Raw genomic sequence first — 19619 nt, 5'->3', positions numbered from 1 at the left:
TTAGTTGTCAACAATGTTAATAACTGATTAACTGTTCAAGTCATTTATCATGGAAAGATTCCAAATATTTGCTGGCTCAAGCCTCTCACGTGAGATTTTTCCCCCATGCCATTTTATGTCATCATGAATTGAATATCTTTGTTTTTAACTGTTAGTCAGACTTGGACAAAAACAAGACATCACCTTGGAAATTGTGACACTTTTCACTATTTTGTGGCATTTTATAGACTGAACGATTAATAGATTGATAGAAAAAATAAAAGTCATGACAGATTGATTGATAATGAAAAGAATCGTTAGTTGCGTTAGGACAGAGGTGGAACATGCCAACCCCACTATGAGGACAAGACTTTTGAGATGCTGCATGGTCACTGCATCCTGCTGTTATTGGTTGACAAATAGCTTCCACGCTAACTGCTGCTAAAACCACAATGTCTCCTTTTTATATTTTTATTAACCTCTTCAATAAACAAGATACAACATGTAAATCAGACATCTTTGGAGCTAATGGAAAGTGGGTTTTTTCTGTCTTGATGGAGCTAGGCCCTGCAGTTACCCCCTGTCTCCAATCCTTGTGCTTAGCAGCATCCTGAACAAGAGTTCATAAAATGTTTGACTGTTGAGTGTGTGTTGGTTGGAACCGAGCAGGTGAACAGGTCAGCATGTGATGTCATGAAGTTATGTGGCGGTCAGGCTTAGATGTCAAAGGTTACTCTGCAGCAGCGGGTTTCGGTAAGTTGTCATGATGATAGTGATGATGATGATGATGATGTTGATGATGATGTAATGACTGGTCAGAGGGAGGAGCTTAGTGACCAGACCATGTATGGGTGAGCGGGCAGTGCTGCCCAAATCGTGGCTGTGTTAGCATGTTAGCTCCACACTGTCTGATGACAAATCCGTGTGCAATATTATGAACATCTACACTGATTACTGAGATTATTCTTAATAAATTATCAATAAATCCCTGCTTACATTTCACCTGTGAACAGTCATATACCTGCACATCTAATACAATTGAATCTGAAACTTACTAGTTTTATTGGGAGAAACTGAAAGAAAATCAGATTTTTCCTCTTCCTCTTTGCACAGAACTGATTGATTAATTTCTCCTTAATTGCAAATGACCAATTACTGAACATCTGTTTTCTAAAGCGTTAAAGCCTTTTTGTAGTGTCTGTGTGGTCACACAGGTTTCTGGATATACCTTCAGTTATCAAAGCCCGAAAATCAAAAACCTTGGAAGAGTTGCGGTGAAACAAGCATTCGGCGCCTGCCATTGCTGTGGCCATGATAGGCTCAGAGACCTGTCAATCAAGGCAAACACACACCCTAAATACCTCTTTTAAATCCTCTTAATGGAACAATGATTCTTGGATAATGGATAATTTCCACACAAACTCACATTAGAATTGAAATTATCTACTGAAAGCTGAACTTTGGAAAACAAATGTTGACTTTGTGTGCGTGGATGTTCATTCTTGACCTTTGGGTATAATATATGGTAAAGAGAATCTAAGCTCAAGGTCCACTTATTAATAATTATGAGCTTTCAGGCACATCTCACAGTCTTTATCCAACAATTGGATAATCATTTGTGAATGTGAATTTCCTATTATGTGAATGCTCCAAATCATTACTAAGTGGACCATTGATCTCACTTTATCTTCACCATTTATTGAATGTGTGTTTGTAGAATTTTTTTTTTTTCATGTTCACTGATCACAAACTCTGCTCTGCTGGACCATCACTCACTGTGAGCTCTGAGGCTCTACATGTTTTTTTTTGTTTGTTTGTTTTGACTGATCAAGGATCCTTCACACACTTCTAATTACACTTTACTGTCTGACTGTTGGTGTCTTTTAATTACTATTGATGTCTATTAATGATAATGTGTATTTTGTATTGATGTCTTGTCCGCGGGATGCAGGGATGGATCACTCTGTAGAGATAAGAATAATAAAGATGTATTTATTTTTAGTACAGCTGAGTGCTGTCTTACTTGTGACGTGACGTGATGTATGTGTGTGTGTGTGTGTGTGTATGATGGAGGGAGGAAGGAAGGAAGGCTGTTAATCACATAAACACTGAATCTTCATAAGACCTTCCAGTGAGTTTTTGCTGTAGTTTCCAGCCTTAAACCAGCACACAAAGATATAGAAAGTACTCAGAGCTCAAACCATAATATAATTATAAAATGTTATATATTGTTATAGAATAAACTACACTTCGTCTCACATTTCAAATCCCTTCAGTTGGGTCTTCAACAACTTTCAGCACTTCCATTTCAACTGAAACTTCAATGTCACTCAGTTGGTGCTTACACTTAAACTGACACTCAACTGAAACTAGACTGAAACTTGAACTTCTTTCAGTGCTTCCATCTTAACTAACAACTATTTCAACTTCTTTCAGTATTTGTATTTTTACTGCTACTGCTCTTTCACTATATATTTCAACTATTTCAAATGCAAAAATTTCAGCAGTAAGCACAGAATATCTAGCCTCTTCTTTTTACAACAATTTACAATTTTACAAACTTTTTCCATCGATCATTCCTAGTTTCCCTATCCTTACTAACAAGGAACTAAAAACACAACATCCTTGGAGGAGGTGATGATGATCACCACCAGGGGGCGAGTCCTCCGTTCAAACCTGGAGATGAAATCCGGAAGTGACCCCTGACTTGCAGGAAGTATTGAAGGTTATTGTAGGAAGTTTTCCGCCATAACGGCACTGATTTACCGGAGGGACGAAACGCCGGAAAACAGAACGGTAAGACGATATAAACGCTAAAAATAGACAGAATAGCAAAAGAAGGCAGAATATCTCTTCGAATACGGTCGGTTTCAGCGACCGACTAGCTGATAATTAACTGGAGGTAAGGTAGCATTAGCAGACGAGCTAACTAACTCACCCAAACACACATGGCCATAAAACCCAGACGTTCGTTGGAAATAGTTTTGTAGTCACAAGTAGAGTATTTGTTTTAATAACTTGGTCAAAGTGACCTTACATGACTAATTTAGAAGTACGGACTTCTTTTATAGTTGACATGAGTATCAAATCCGGTCTGAGATACGTTCACTTCACGTAGTGTTGGTGCGTCTTGTCAGTTGTCTACAGGTTTAACTCTTTAAAGCATCACCTGAAACTCTCCAGGCATCTTTTAAAGGGTCAGTTCACCCAAATAACAAAACAAGCCACATGCTGGTAATTTATCTATCTGTCTCTGACATTAATATTGAGACAGAGCTGAAATATAACATTTGAAAATCTCAAACAGTAACATGTCCTGATCTTTGCTCATGAACAATGTGATAATGATCTGAAACAACAAGACAAGTCTGTCTTAAAACAACAGTCAGGAGCCCAAATGAACAGTGAAACATGTTTTTCTTGCTGTAATCATTCCTCCTGTTCATACTGACCATTAGAAAATCCCTTCATAATGCACTTGCAATGTAAAATTCACAGTCCTCCGTCTGTGCAAAAATGTATTTAAAAGTTTATCTGAAGCTAATATGAAGCTACAGCATCCAAATGAATCAAATCAAGCAGATATCTTTCAATGTTACAGTCTTTTTGTTACTATACTTCACCGCAGCTCAACAGGAAAACTATTAAGCCAAAACAGTGACAGTTAAATTTTGGCATTGAAAACGAAACCTGAACTGAAAAGGGAAACATTGGCATTGATACATTTAAGTTGGAAAAAAAAGTTCAGCTGAAAAATAAAACATGGGCATTTAAAAAAATTACAATCTTATTAGCTTGTTTTATTTTGATATTTTTTGCATTGCGATGTATTTTTCAATGTCAATCTTCAGATTTGTTTCTTCATGTCTGTGTTTTTTTTTTTTTTATGCGGTCAGTTTTTTCTCAGTGTCACTGGTTTTCAGTTTCCACTTTCCGTCAGCGTTTTGGCGTAGAGAGGAGTGCCCTTGCTGGGCCTACATTACCCAGTATACCTTGTGGTCTAACAATACTCTAAGGCAGCGGCAGAGATTTTGATCCAGACTGTTGTAATTTTCGCTCTAGGACTGTTAATATGTCACTTTATTAAGATTTTATATTCAGAACAGATGAAAACTAACACTTATAGCTGCCACATTAGTTTGTCTGAATGATCAGTGAAGCTTCATGTTTTAACTGGACAGAACAACAGAGCTGCCTCTGTGGCTCTATAAGTACAGATATCACTCCATTTACATAAATGTAACAGATCAGTCTGTATTACATTTCTGTTTATTTTATGAAGCTACATAACAGTTTGTATTTTTATCATAGCTACTTACAGACTGGATAACATAATTTACTGCATCTCTCTGTCAATGAGGTTATTTATTACACATTTTTTATCATCTTAAAGCTGTGTGTGTTTTGTTTCAGATATGGACTCTCCAAGCAGAAGCCGCAGTCCCAGTCCTGCTCAGAGAGAACACAGTGGTGAGTAAAACCTGCTGCCATTGTGCTGTATTGTTGTAGTAACTGTACAAGTAGCTGTAGTATTTATACCTACCTGATATCCTAATGCCGTTCTCTCTCTCTCTCTCTCTCTGTCTTCAGGACAGTCAGAGGAGGAGTCCAGTCCAGCAGGAGAGAGGCCCCAACAGGCTGACTCTGTTGAGAAAAGCCCCAGAGAGAGGTCGTCCCTTCAGGCCAGTCCTGCAGACCGTCCCCCCTCCAGGAGCCCGGCCTCTAGCAGCTCAGACAGCAGCAGTAGTGATGATGATGAGGATGAACATCACGGGGCAACGAGGAAGATAAGGAGCAGCGTGGCTCAGATCAAAGTAAGGAATGCAAACTTCAGTTTTACAGTAGGCAGGTTAACACAGTGCATGTAAATAACCTGATGTCTCTCAGTAACCTGATTTCTTGTAATCATAGTCATTAGTGCAAAGGTGTTTTTATTAGTGATGGTGTTGAGGTTGAATGTGGTGTTGTGAAGGGTGAACTTCAAGTTGCTATCGAGGTTGAAGTTATTATGTACAGTACAGTTGAACATTTTGGGGGAAAAAAACAGTAAAAAACACTGCTGACACTCTGTTTGTTTGTTTTTACAGAGATCCAGATCCAGGTCCAGGTCCAGAGAGCGAGACAGATCCAGCTCCCGAGAGCGAGACAGATCCAGATCCAGAGAGCGAGACAGATCCAGGTCCAGGGGACATGACAGATCCAAATCCAAATCCAGAGAAAGAGACAGATCCAGGTCAAGAGAGCGAGATGGATCCAGGTCCAGAGGGAGAGACAGATCCAGATCCAGAGGGAGAGACAGATCCAGATCCAGAGAGAGAGACAGATCCAGATCCAGAGAGCGAGACAGATCCAGATCCAGAGAGCGAGACAGATCCAGGTCCAGAGGGAGAGACTGGGAGCGGCAGCATTACGACAGAGGGCGCTATGCTCGGTAACACACAGCTTGTTGAATATGTTCAAGATTATATGAAACCATGTTTATTTATATTTTAAATATCTACCAACACAATTCTTCACAAAAGATTCTTAGAAAAAAAAAAAAAAAAAGACAAACTACAAATGAAAAGGAGAAAAAATAATAAAACTAAGAACCTATAAGAATATTTCATTTTGATCTGTGTCATATATCTCTAATATTCTTCTCTAAAATCATTTCATAGGACATTGATTTAGTTAACAGCCAGGCTTATAATGAAAAGCCTGGCTTGAGTGTGCCCTGCAAACTGAACCTGGAATTTAATTTGTTTTTGTCTCGCCCAGGGATCGCTACAACGATCGGTACGATGACAGGGACAGGCGCTTTGAGCGGCGGACCAATCGGGACGCAGAGTTCGATCACAGGAGGCGGGGTCGCTCCCCTTCCCCTCCGACTGACAGGGAGCCGGTGGCGGCCGATGAGCCGCCGGTCAAGAAGAAGAAGGAAGAGCTCGACCCCATCCTGACGAGGACGGGCGGAGCTTACATCCCCCCCGCCAGGCTGCGCATGATGCAGCAGCAAATCAGTGACAAGAGCAGGTAAATGTGTGCTTAATTCTTTCTTTTACAGGATTAGACATGATCCCGGTGTAAATCCTGTATACTTCACATTCCTGCTGATCACTTCCTGTTACCGTCTATGTTAATGTTACCAATAATTCCCCACCCACTGTGCAGCCTGGCCTATCAGAGGATGAGCTGGGAGGCCCTGAAGAAGTCCATCAACGGTCTGATCAATAAAGTCAACGTTTCCAACATTGTCAACATCATCCAGGAGCTGCTGCAGGAGAATATCGTCAGGGGGAGGTGAACTTTAACACACCAACACACATCACTACGACACTCAGTATTCAAATAAAGCATCTTCTACGGCAGTATTAGTAGCTTTAGCAGCTACTGCTTAGAATGTAGAAGTGTTATTTGAACTCACTGTTTGATTTCTTTGTGATGAGTAGAAAAATGCATAATGTAAATATAATTTTGCTGTTTTGTTTTAAGTCCCTTCCCCTGATTAGTGTGATTGGTTCAAGAGAAACAACCAACTTTTCTTGACTTGCTTGTCTCTCTGACATCCTGTCTGTGTACCTGTCTCCTTGTCTGTCTGTCAGGGGTCTGCTGGCTCGCTCAGTGCTGCAGGCTCAGGCAGCATCTCCTATCTTCACCCATGTATACGCTGCTGTCGTTGCCATCATCAACTCCAAGTTCCCTCAGATCGGAGAGCTGATCCTCAAACGCCTCATCCTGACCTTCAGGAGAAGCTACCGTCGCAACCTCAAGGTACCTGTCTGTCTGACCACCTGTCTGTTTCCTCATCTGTCTGATAGAGAGAAGACACAAATGAACATGAGCATAGCTCTATTTCTGTGATGGTGCAACAACCAGCTCATCCCATGCTCTTACAGTTTGGTATTTTCCTGAACTTGAAAGTAGCTTTGTGTGTGTGTGTCTGGTGTGTGTGTGTGTCTGGTGTGTGTGTGTGTGTCTGTGTGTGTGTGTTTGTGTGTGTGTGTGTCTGGTGTGTATTAGTGTCTGGTGTGTGTCTGTGTGTGTGTGTGTGTGTCTGTGTGTCTGTGTGTGTGTGTGTCTGGTGTGTGTGTGTGTGTGTGTGTGTCTGTGTGTGTGTGTGTGTGTGTCTGTGTGTGTGTGTGTGTGTGTGTGTGTCTGTGTGTGTGTGTGTGTGTGTCTGTGTGTGTGTGTCTGTGTGTGTCTGTGTGTGTGTGTGTGTGTCTGTGTCTGTGTGTGTGTGTGTCTGGTGTGTGTGTGTGTGTGTGTGTGTGTGTGTCTGTGTGTGTGTGTGTGTGTGTGTGTGTGTGTGTGTGTGTCTGTGTCTGTGTCTGTGTGTGTCTGTGTGTGTGTGTGTATGTGTCTGGTGTGTGTGTGTCTGGTGTGTGTGTGTGTGTGTCTGTGTGTGTCTGGTGTGTGTGTGTGTGTGTCTGTGTGTGTCTGGTGTGTGTGTGTGTGTGTCTGTGTGTGTCTGGTGTGTGTGTGTGTCTGGTGTGTGTGTGTGTGTGTCTGGTGTGTGTGTGTGTGTGTCTGTGTGTGTCTGTGTGTGTCTGTGTGTGTCTGTGTGTGTCTGTGTGTGTGTGTGTCTGTGTGTGTCTGTGTGTGTCTGTGTGTCTGTGTGTGTCTGTGTGTGTGTGTGTCTGTGTGTGTGTGTGTCTGTGTGTGTCTGTGTGTGTCTGTGTGTCTGTGTGTGTCTGTGTGTGTGTGTGTCTGTGTGTGTCTGTGTGTGTCTGTGTGTGTCTGTGTGTCTGTGTGTGTCTGTGTGTGTGTGTGTCTGTGTGTGTGTGTGTCTGTGTGTGTCTGTGTGTGTCTGTGTGTCTGTGTGTGTCTGTGTGTGTGTGTGTCTGTGTGTGTCTGTGTGGTGTTTTGATGCCAAGCACAGAGCACATTGTGCACAGGTGGGAGAAGAGGTTCATTCAAGTGAAGCAGTGCAAAGCCAGTTGTTGGTATTTAGGTGGAAATTTGGTGGATGTTGTGCTGAGAGTAGATGTCTTAGAACCACGTCTGTTTATGGCACAACGTCACTCGACTGGCAAATTAAATACTCAGAGCAAATACACAACAATAACAGATTAATGCTTCAAATGTAAATAAACATTCAAACAGTTTCATGAAAGGCTTTCCAACCAGTAGATGTGTTCAGCATAAAAAAAAACTTTTAATGTGGTTAAAGCAGAAACCTCTATAAATTACTATGAGTGATTCTTACATTATCTGTTGTCCATAGCTGATTTATACCAGAATATATATATATATATGAGAAGCTTCTCCTTCACTTCACTTAATGATAAATCTGCAGCGTCTGATTTGAGAAGTGCCAGACAGCAGAGTCATTTCTCACAACTGTCTTCATGAAACCACCTGAGAATGACACCAGGCTGCTACAGAATAACCACACACACCTCCACACACATCAGACTGCTTGATTAGAACTCGCTGTTCTTCTTGTTTATGTAGGAGACATTAGATTATCAGGGCTCATCAGTCCTGTGTGTCATGGCCTGCTTTCCATCTTGTCAAAACTTAGTCTTTCAAAGTGTTTCTTGAAATCTGCAATAAGTGTCCTGTTGTTGTTAGTTTTAGTGATGTATTAAAACCTGTCTGTCTTTTGTTTTTCAGCAACAGTGCCTGACAGCCTCAAAATTTGTGGCTCACCTCATCAACCAGAACGTGGTACGTCCTGCCGTCTGACTGTATTACTGATGAGGGGTTTCAGTGTTGATGTTCAGCTCTAATGAGGTGTGTTTACTTCCCTCTCTCTCTCTCTCTGTGTTTCTGCTCCGGTGTCTCTCGCCCACAGGCCCACGAGGTTCTGTGTCTGGAGATGCTCACTCTGCTGCTGGAGCGTCCGACCGACGACAGCGTGGAGGTCGCCATCTCCTTCCTGAAGGAGTGTGGACTCAAACTGACCGAGGTCTCCCCCCGAGGAATCAACGGTACACTTACAGATACAACTGTTCATTCACAGCTCTCATTGTCCCCCATAGTTTGAGATGAGCCTCAGTTAGAGCTGATATGACTGGTTGATCAACAGGGAACAAATCATTGTGATAAGTACAAGTAATGTAATAATCCATTTCAGAGCCACTGTTAGGATCTCAACTTTAACAAACATGCTTTGTTACAAAGCTGTTGTTGTATCAGCAGCCAACGTGTCTCTCTTTTCTCTCTTTTTAGCCATATTTGAGCGTCTCAGGAACGTCCTCCATGAGTCGGCCATTGATAAGAGGGTCCAGTATATGATCGAGGTGATGTTTGCCATCAGGAAGGACGGTTTCAAAGATCACCCAGTGATCCCAGAGGGCCTGGATCTGGTGGAGGAGGACGACCAGTTCACCCACATGCTGCCGCTGGACGACGAGTACAACCCCGAGGACATCCTCAGTAAGACACAGAGAGGGCTCGAAAACTCTGTCTGCAGTCTATATTAGAAAATGAAATCTGTTAATGAAATGAACTGTGATACATGTAGCCCTAATCTCTGTCTCTGTGTGTGTGTGTGTGTGTGTGTGTGTGTGTCTGTCACTTAGATGTGTTTAAGATGGACCCAGACTTCCTGGAGAATGAGGAGAAATACAAAACCATAAAAAGAGGTGAGAACGCACACAGACGTCGCACTCGGACCATCTAATCAGCTGTCAACTTCCTTCACAGTTTAACCAATCAGATTTGACTTCCGGTCAGATATCCTGGACGAGGGCAGCAGCGATTCAGGGGAGGAGGGAGATGGCAGCGACGAAGATGAAGATGACGAAGATGAGAACGAGGAGGAAGAAGGTAAGTGAGACGGGTCGACATGCTGACCTTTTCTTTCTCAAATTAAAGGCTCATTCTGCTGATTTTACTGCTCAGCCTGTGAAAACAGTTGTATAATGTCCCCTGATGATGTTTTAGTGATGTCATCAGGGGGTGGGGTTTGAAAGATGTCAGTCTTTAACAAGCAGGGAGACTCTAATGAAAAGATACTATCTAGTTACATTATAGAAAACATAGGATCCAGTGTTTTTGATTCATACTAGGGATTAAAAGTCAGAATATCTCATCTGATGCCTCTCCCACCACTCAACGGGGGCTGGAGACGGGAGACTTTCGTGTCCTCACACATACAGCTGCTCTGATGACTTCCCCCTGTCCTGTGCATGAGCATCAACGCCCCCTGCTGATTAGCTGGAATAGTGTTGTTTGGCTCACTCTGAGCCACTGTGTTTACATGCCCTTTAACAGAGCACACAGAAGGGACAGCTATCAGACTATGAGAAGATACTCGCTGAATTGGACAAAAAGTGTATTGGATTAGAATCATTGACTTTATCTTTGATCTGTCTCTAACAAGTCCCACAACTTTATGAAAGTGCAGGTCTATATCACTGGAGTACTGCTTTAAAATGTCAGATAAAAAGTCAAGTAGTTCACAAATCGAACTGACCTTGTCATAAAGCTTAAAGTTAGGAGGTAGAAAGGAGATAAATTGCAGTGTGAAGCTTATATGGAGAGTTAAAGGACACCTCACTCATCCTGTTTACTGTTCACTGTTCTAATATGAAGCTGATGTTGACACAATACACAACCTTAAAGATAACCTCTCTCTCCCTCCCTCCCTCCCCCTCCCTCAGGTGAGAAGGTCACCATCTTTGATAAAACAGAAGTCAACCTGGTTGCTTTCAGAAGAACCATCTACCTCGCTATACAGTCCAGGTACACACACACACACATGTGCAGTGTAACACACACTCGAATACACACTCACACACTTAGTGACTCACTTGTCTCCCGGGGTGTTGGCAGTTATTTACAGCTCCTGCTATATTTGATGGACTTGGACTAATATTTAAAGGTGTGTGTGTGTGTGTGTGTGTGTGTGTGTGTGTGTGTGTGTGTGTGTGTAGCCTAGTTACCATGGTTTTATTGAAGAACTGTTCACAGGTTTGGAGACCAAGATGAAACACTGCAACAGATTGTGTGTTTATGTACAGAATGTGTGTAATTTTTTCAAACAGGAGCGCACACACACACACACACACAATTACACATGAACTCACTGATTTACACTTTTAAACTGATTGATTGTTTCTGCAGTTTGGACTTTGAGGAGTGTGCTCACAAACTGATCAAGATGGACTTTCCTGACACCCAGACGGTGAGTTCACACACACACACACACACACACACACACACACACACACACACACACACTTTTATGATGTAAAAGGCTGCAGTGACTCAGTATAAATGAGTATAAATGTGAGAAGTTGTCTTTCTCTCAATGTTCACCTCAGGATTGAGTTTTTCCACAGAGGATACAAGGAATACTGAAATGAAAACACCAATCACTTCATCAATTACTCGATTAATCGATTAGTTGACGGAGAGAATTAATCTGCAACGATCGTGTCAATCAATCAATCATTACATCATTTATCGAGCAAAAATGCCAAACTGAAATGTGAGGATTTACAGCCGTTGTGTTATCACAGTAAATTGAATATCTTCATCATCCAAACACACTGCTGACCAGCAGGTCGTGCTGATAAACAAGTTCATTGTTTGTGGATGAAGATGTAGCTTCCACATTGCTGTAAACACGCTGCATGTGTGTCTTTTGCTTGTTAGAAGATTGACGTGTGTGTGTGTGTGTGTGTGTGTGTGTGTGTGTGTGTGTGTGTGTGTGTGTGTGTGTGTGTGTGTGTGTGTGTGTGTGTGTGTGTGTGTGTGTGTGTGTGTGTGTGTGTGTGTGTGTGTGTGTGTGTGTGTGTGTGTGTGTGTGTGTGGGGTCCTGAGGCCAGGATGTGTAATAGTTACTTTCAGACGTTGGCAGTTACAGGTCAGCTGTGTGTGCGTGTGATAGAAAGCGCTATGAGAAACATCATGTATCAGAGGACAATCAGCTGTGTGTGTGTGTGTGTGTGTGTGTGTGTTATTGTTTGCATCTTTGTGAGGACCTGTTGGTGTGTTTGATGTTTGTCTCCGCGGCATCTCTTCAGAGAGGTGTCTCCTATCTAACTGTCAGTTGTCAACTTTGTTAGCAGAAATGACAACTGCGGCTAGAGTTAGTTGTAACACTTTGAATGTGTCCAGCCCACTCATATTAAAACATGAACCCTTAAATATGTACTTGATAGCTACATACATGATATCATGCTCAAAGACTGAGGCTAAAGCTAACATGTCCCAGGCAAAGAAGTTAGCATCCTCCCCGGCTGATGGTCCATGTGGAAGACGTGGATATTGCAGTGCAGAACTAGTTAGCTCCAGTATTTAAGTATAACAAGGAGAAAAGTAAGCAGGTCAGACTGTTATTTAGTTTTAATAAGCATGTTTGGCAGCTTAGTTTACATGCTTGTTTGTATTTTCAAACAGTATGTTTTCACTTCAGTGTTAGAAGAGAAAAGGCTTTTTAGGATGAGGACTAAATCATGTGTTCGGGGGTAATATTTCTAGGGTTTCTAACCTTCCCCAGATCCAGTAAATAGAATGACAGAGCCGCTAATTGAAATGCAAAACACAAAGTCATTCACCAGTTTTGAAGGCGAAACAAAGCCGCGTCCATTTTTATTGTCCGTCAACCAGCAGCACCGCCGGCACTACAGAAAGCACCTCAATGCCAAACACACTGTGGGCTGATGAAAAGGCAATGTCACTCATCTCAGGTTCCAAAAAGGCTTTTAAAATGACTTTATTGATGTGAATCCTAAATGTAGCTGCATCTGAAGCTACAGAGAACATGAGAGGAAACACCTGCTGTACTCTGCATCAACAGTCCTCACAAGTGTCTTGACGTAAACTGAGTGTGTGTGTGTGTGTGTGTGTGTGTGTGTGTGTGTGTGTGTGTGTGTGTGTGTGTGTGTGTGTGAGAGAGGTCAGAGCTGATGACCTTGTCAACCAGAGTTTCATCAGCATCAGGACTGAATCACTCAACACAACAGCTGGAACACACACACACACACTCTTTGAATATGTTTGTCCTCTGACACACTATTCTCACAGGCTCTCTCTCTCTCTCTCTCTCTCTCTCTCTCTCTCTCTCACACACACACACACACACACACACACACACCCCAACAGAGCCAGGGCCCACTTTCTTGAAAATGATGGATCTTAGAAATGAAGTATAAATGTTCTGAAAGTTTTAAATGTGTTTCCTCACACATTTAATACACTTTAAAGTAATGTGGCATATTTAACAGCCATACTTTATATTAAAATACAGAAATCACAAAGCATAAATGTTGTAGAAATGTTTTAGACCTGGGATCACTGCCTTTTCTGATTGAGAAGTACCTGATTGAAACCTAAAATATAGCAGTGGTGCCTCCTATAAGTGTGATGAGGATGCACATCATCTACTGCGGATGTCATTCATTTCTGTATAAGACCCACTGAGAGAAAACAACATACACAACATAAAAAAGGGGGGAAAAGTGCGTATGGAGGCTGAAAACAGAATATCAGGATTGTGGCAGTTCAGCCAGAAGAGGAAGAGGAGGACAATGATGATGACAGAAACTGGCAGATCAGTTCAGTTATTTTTGTTTATTTTATTTTTTTATTTTCTAACTGTACATCAAATGTCACTCAGAGTATCAGTGGTCATGATAAGAGCACAGACTTCAACATGAACCAAAGCAGTAAAAGCTGCTTTCCTCCTGCAGGCTCCACAGCCTTAACGACTGTTGAATCTATTACTCTATTTCTACAATGCTGTTGTGTCTGTGTGTTACATCACTGACATCTGAGGACATGTCATCACAGCTGTTCTCTACACATCGCATACCTGATCAAAACAAACGGTGTTGAGCAGTGGTTTTTATCTCCGAGCCTTGCCTCAGCACTACACCCCATTAATCATTATCCAATCAGATCACAGCTGGCTAAGAAGCTTTAACATGAATAAAGAGTCTAAGAGATGTTTCATGTTATCAGAATGAGAACCACACAATATAGTGGTTTAATTACTTGTGTAATAACAGTACACAAGTATCTGCTGTCCAGTCAGCTGCAGGTTTCATTATTACAGCTGCGTAAAACAAACGCACTGGTTCAGATTTTGCATCAACATGATGTTATTTTTAATGTGTGTTTGTATGTATGTTATTAACAAGAAATGTTATGTTTGTGTCAACAGAAGGAGCTGTGCAACATGATCCTGGACTGCTGCGCTCAACAGAGAACCTACGAGAAGTTCTTTGGTCTGCTGGCCGGGGTGAGACACACACACACACACACACACACACACACACACAAACAGGTTAGATAGACTACATTGAAAAAAAATAGGCCTCAAAGTACAACCCCAATCCAAAAAAGTGATTACTAGTGTGACAATTGAATAATTCAGACTAATTGCCTGAACAAGGTTATAAAAGAACCTTTGAACACCACAGTTTTCTAAGTGTTGGTCTGGATTGTGTGTCATGCAACATGGCTCCACATGGTGAGGAATTACCTGAACAAGAAAGAAACCAGATTGTGAGGCTTCATAAAGATGGGAGAGGATACAAGATCCTCAGTAGGCTACTGATCAGAAGCCAAAACACAGTTGCAGCAGTGGTGAGGAGGTACTGGAGGACCCATGCTACCAAAAACAGACGGTGCAGTGGCCGTCCTGGAGAAATGAAAGCATGCGCAATTTGCTGTTTACGCAAACTCGTGTTGAAAACAGACGAACAAGTACTTTTGACTCAGCACAAGGATTATCTGTGGAAATTGGTGTTTCAGTGACTGTTCAGCCCTAGAATGAAGTTGACCTCTACAGTCAAAAACAAAACTGCATGATTAAACTTTACCAAAGAACATGAAAAAAAAAGCCTTAATACTGGCTGCATGTTCTTTGATCAGATGAAACCAAAATACATTTTTCTGGATCAGATGGGGTCCAGCATGTTTGGTGTGGACCTGTGGACTACCACAGTGACTGCACAGTGCTGGCTGTCAAACATAGAGGTGGGAGTGTGCTGATACGGAGCTGCATTAGTGCCAAAGGTGTAGGGGAGATGATATTTATAGATGGCACTATGAATGCAAGTTTGTATACCCAAATACTGAATGAAAAGATGACTCCCAACATGACAATGATCCCAAACACACTGCAAAAATCACACAAGAGTTTTTAAAGAAGAAAAAACTATGACCTGGTCAAACCCTGACCAACACAACACCTTTAGAGTATTTTAAAATGGAAGGTAGAGCAACAAAACCTCTCCAGCAATCATCTGTGAAGAACGACAGAAGATCTGGTATCATCCATGCCCATCAAACACAAAGGCTGGCATACAACATATTAAGCAGACAGTCAGCTGTAAAAATGTACACACAACCATTCACCGAGGGACGGAGGGAATAACGAACCAGCAACACGTCCGGTGTCCTGCTCGGCTCGTCATCCGTCATATGTTGCTAGGCTACCAAATTTCTTCAAATCCCTTTATAGTCCATGTATAGTGTGTACTGTGTGTTTAGAGTTACTCAGCCATAAAAGTGTGTCGTCACTCCTGAATTTCTGAGGATCAAATCTGATCAAACTACACTGACACATTGATAAATAAAACCCAACACTGTTTTTTATCAACTTGATTACCATTGATAGCCATGAATAATTAAGGATAGGTTCACATTTTTCAAGTCTGTCTTAAAACAATACTGACATGTTCATATGTGCATTTTGGTTAGTGTTATTGTTCCATCTCTTCATACTGGCTGTAAGAAGGTTGCTTCCTAGTTCCAATGTCAGTGATGGCAAAATATCCACAGTCCATTAGATATATATCTAGATACATGCTCCATAATCTGATACAGAAACCATTTGTCTTGTCAAATAAATGATTCAATTCAACAAATTCTAAAAAACTATATGTTGTAAACATCAGGCAGCGAACACAGTGTGTACTTAAACGTTACAGAGAAACACTTCAGATATGAAGGCACATTGTCAGGGGCTTTAAAACGTGTGTGTGTGTGTGTGTGTGTGTGTGTGTGTGTGTGTGTGTGTGTGTGTGTGTGTGTGTGTGTGTGTGTGTGTGTGTGTGTGTGTGTGTGTGTGTGTGTGTGTGTGTGCAGAGGTTCTGTCTGCTGAAGAAGGAGTACATGGAGAGTTTTGAGGGGATCTTTGCTGAGCAGTACGACACAATTCACCGACTGGAGACCAACAAACTGAGGAACGTGGCCCGACTGTTCGCTCACCTCCTGTACACGGACTCTGTCCCCTGGAGTGTAAGGATTCACACACACACACACACACACACACACACACACACACATAGAGCAACACAGCCTTTAAATCCATTTCAGCCTACTAAACTAAGATTAAACACACATTATTTTTATAGGATTATTCTAATTGATTTAGCTCATAATCCATGTTACTTCCTCTCTCTCCTCTCTCTCTCTCTCTCTTTGTGCTGTGTCTTGTGAATGTCTCTCGGCCAGGTGTTGGAGTGTATCAGGATAAGTGAGGAGACCACCACGTCGTCCAGCAGGATCTTTGTAAAGATCCTTTTCCAGGAGCTCTGCGCCTACATGGGCCTCCCCAAACTCAACCAGAGGCTCAAAGACCCGTACGAACACACACACACACACACACACACACACACACACACACACACACACACACAGGACAGCCATATCTCTGCTACACAGAGAACTCAAATTGTGTTGTATTGAAAGCTGAGTCCCTGCTCCCTCTGCTAGCTCCTCTCCTTCAATGTATTTTCTCATCCAGGGTTTCTTTCATCAGTCTTTCTGTTTTCTCTCCATATTCAAAGACAAGTGAGTCTCTGCTGCTGTACTGGACAGAAAAATATGAACATTTCAACGTTTTAAGATGCAACAACAAACATTTTGTTAGCATTCAGTGATAACAGCATAGGTCAGATGAGTTTCATCTTTTCAGAAGCACAAGAAAGAAACTCTGAGAACACAGAGAGATTAATGGAACAGTGGCTGGTTGAGAGAAGAGACAAAGCTAAGAAATAATAAAAAAAACAACATAGATTTAATATGAGCATGAATATTGTAGGGAAAACACAACAATGCTGGAGACTGAATAGTACAGAAAGAAATGAGAACGTTGAAAAATAAATGAAGAAAGTGTGTGTGTGTGTGTGTGTGTGTGTGTGTGTGTGTGTGTGTGTGTGTGTGTGTGTGTGTGTGTGTGTGTGTGTGTGTGTGTGTGTGTGTGTGTGTGTGTGTGTGTGTGTGTGTTTTTAGGACCCTGCAGCCGTTCTTTGAAGGTCTCTTTCCTCGTGATAATCCCAGGAACACTCGCTTCGCCATCAACTTCTTCACCTCTATTGGACTGGGAGGACTGACGTAAGGACTGCTCTTACCACACACACACAAACATACAGTATATACACACATACATATACACAATGTGAAAAAGTATGTAGACACCTGAACATTCCAGCCATTTGTGATGGTTGAATATGTTCTTCATAAACTATTAATCAGCAACTATTTTGATAATCGATCAAAAGTCATTTTCAAGCAGAAATACAAAAGTACATTTGATGGTTGGTGGCTTGGTGATACGACCATAAACTAAATCTAGATACATATATATTTTTTCTTTTTTTGTGCCCAGAATGCAAGATTGAAACATCATATTTTTTCAGACAGTTAAACAATAACAATAAGAACAATAAACTAGAGGTTCTCCCACACAGCTCTGGATTGTCAGTAACAGATGCTTCAACTAAATACAGACACATCCAGTTTAAATCAGTGTCAGCACAGAGCAGAAAGGTCAGCTCACTAATTGATCTGCTGATGTTTGTCATTCTTGACAAAATCTCTACCTGACAGGCAGGGACAAACTGAACCGAGCAGAATCTCTCATAAGCAGAGATGATAGCTCGTCAACAAACACAAACTGAGAGCACAGACCAGTGTGCCCAGTCTGTCCCTCCTTTATATGCAGCTGTTAGTCAGACAGCAACCACCTGGAGTCACAACTGTCCCATAAACTGTGATGCACTTTACGAGACTGACATGACTCTAAATGGTTAATGTAGCGAGGTCATTTCTGTTACTTTGACTAAAAATTAAATATAAGAACTATTCCATACATCAGCCAGCCCTGTCTTACGCTGTAGTAAATGAACTCGGACAAAACAAGACATTTAATGGTGTCACCTTGAGCTCTAGAGAGTTTTTCACTGTCGTGTGCACGGCATTTTTCACTATTTTCTGATATTTTATAGACCAAATGACTAATTGAGGAAATTATTGTAAGGATCAATAATAATAATAATAATAATAATGGTGAGTTGCAGCCTTAAACCGTGAACCAAACACAAACTGTGTGTTCATACACACATCTCACACACACTTCTCTCGCTCTCTCTCAGGGACGAGTTGAGGGAACATTTGAAGAACGCTCCGAAGATGATCATGACTCAGAACCAGGAAGTGGAATCCTCCGACTCCTCCTCGTCCTCTTCTTCCTCCTCTTCCTCATCTGACTCCTCCTCCTCAGATTCCTCCAGCGAATCAGATTCAGACTCCTCAGACTCTTCCTCCAGCAGTAGCAGCAGCTCAGGTGCGTCCATATTCATTTACTGTACTTATATATGTCAGGTGTGTATGTGGGTGACCTCACTGCCCCAGGCACTCTGGGTAATGAGGTCCAGTTTCTTTTCTTAAACGTTTGGGGCATCAGAGCTTGAAGGTGGACACAAGAGTGAGTCATAGATTAACAGATGAGTTTGTTTTCATCCTTGTCCTCCAGACTCAGACACCAAACACAGAAAGAAGAAGAAGAGAAAAGAACAAAGTGAGGAGAAGAAGAAGAAAGAGAAGGACAAGAAGAAGAAGGACAAATCCTCTGACAGGAAGCGGGCCGGACGCAAGAACGACGAGGACGACAGTAACGACGAGAAGCAGGCGAGGAAGGAGAGGAAAGGCCGCGCACGTGAGGTGGAGGAGCGCGAGCGTGACCGCGAGCGTGCGCATGAGGGCGCCCGCCGGAGCAGACGAGACGAAAGAGCCGAAGACGAGGAGGAGGAGGAGGGGAGACGAAAAATGGACACTCAAGGCAGACAGAGAGACGGAGAGAGAGAGAGGGAGAGAGACAGAGGGAGGGACAGAGAGAGAGAGCGAGAGCGAGGGAGAGAGAGGGAGAACGATGAGAAGAGAGAGAGGGAGAGAGAGGGAGAGAAGCAGAGGGATAGAGAGAGGGACAGAGAGAGGAATAAAGAGAACAGAGACAGGAACAGAGAGAGAGAGGAGAGGAGGAGGAGATAAAAGCCTTCATCTCTCCGCTCTGAAGCAGCAGCGATGGACTGATGACTGACAGACAAGTGTATCCTCCCTCTTCTCCTTCTGTCATCACTCCTTTCTTCACCTCATCTTGGTGTTTTGGATTTGGGACCTGTCTTACTCTCTCTATCTTACTGTCTGTCTGTATTTTGTATTATTGATTTTTGTTGTTAATGAAATGAAAAAAAAAACATTAAAGTGACTTTAGTTGTTTTTTAATCTGTTTCTGTTTCAACTGTTTCTAGCTCCAGACCAATCAAACTCTATTTGATTTCACTGTGCACTCATAGGAAGCTTCACTTAAAGTGACCTAAAGTGACCTTTTCTAGACATGCGGCCTCTTGTGGTCATGCATATTATGACTTATGATGTTATCTCTCAGTAGCCTTGATGTTATAGCACTAAAA

The 19619-nt window shown here is 42.1% G+C and overlaps 1 protein-coding gene across 1 annotated transcript; it reads left to right on the top strand.

Annotated features, from left to right (window-relative positions):
• The first annotated feature begins 2671 nt into the window (after nucleotides 1–2671).
• Nucleotides 2672–19414, top strand: cwc22 (CWC22 spliceosome associated protein homolog). Its single transcript, XM_042426240.1, has 20 exons — nucleotides 2672–2775; nucleotides 4393–4449; nucleotides 4570–4793; nucleotides 5067–5410; nucleotides 5740–5994; nucleotides 6133–6261; nucleotides 6564–6732; nucleotides 8578–8631; nucleotides 8759–8894; nucleotides 9136–9342; nucleotides 9489–9551; nucleotides 9643–9735; nucleotides 10572–10653; nucleotides 11035–11095; nucleotides 14081–14158; nucleotides 16012–16164; nucleotides 16381–16508; nucleotides 17161–17262; nucleotides 18303–18493; nucleotides 18683–19414. Exons 2-20 carry the CDS (start codon nucleotides 4395–4397, stop codon nucleotides 19195–19197), a joined length of 3039 nt encoding a protein of 1012 aa, XP_042282174.1. The 5' UTR covers nucleotides 2672–2775; nucleotides 4393–4394; the 3' UTR covers nucleotides 19198–19414.
• Nucleotides 19415–19619: the final 205 nt, after the last annotated feature.

Source organism: Thunnus maccoyii, chromosome 11, assembly GCF_910596095.1.
Source record: "Thunnus maccoyii chromosome 11, fThuMac1.1, whole genome shotgun sequence".
Classification (NCBI taxonomy): Eukaryota; Metazoa; Chordata; class Actinopteri; order Scombriformes; family Scombridae; genus Thunnus; species Thunnus maccoyii.
Note: the sequence above shows the minus strand (reverse complement) of the source record. Positions and strands in the feature narration are given on the sequence as shown.

Excerpts from the sequence above, each read along its gene's own strand:
- cwc22 (XM_042426240.1), top strand. The coding sequence starts at position 4,395 with ATGGACTCTCCAAGCAGAAGCCGCAGTCCCAGTCCTGCTCAGAGAGAA. Across the intron at positions 6,262-6,563 it reads GAGAATATCGTCAGGGGGAG|GGGTCTGCTGGCTCGCTCAG; the intron begins GTGAACTTTAAC and ends TCTGTCTGTCAG. Across the intron at positions 9,343-9,488 it reads CAACCCCGAGGACATCCTCA|ATGTGTTTAAGATGGACCCA; the intron begins GTAAGACACAGA and ends TCTGTCACTTAG.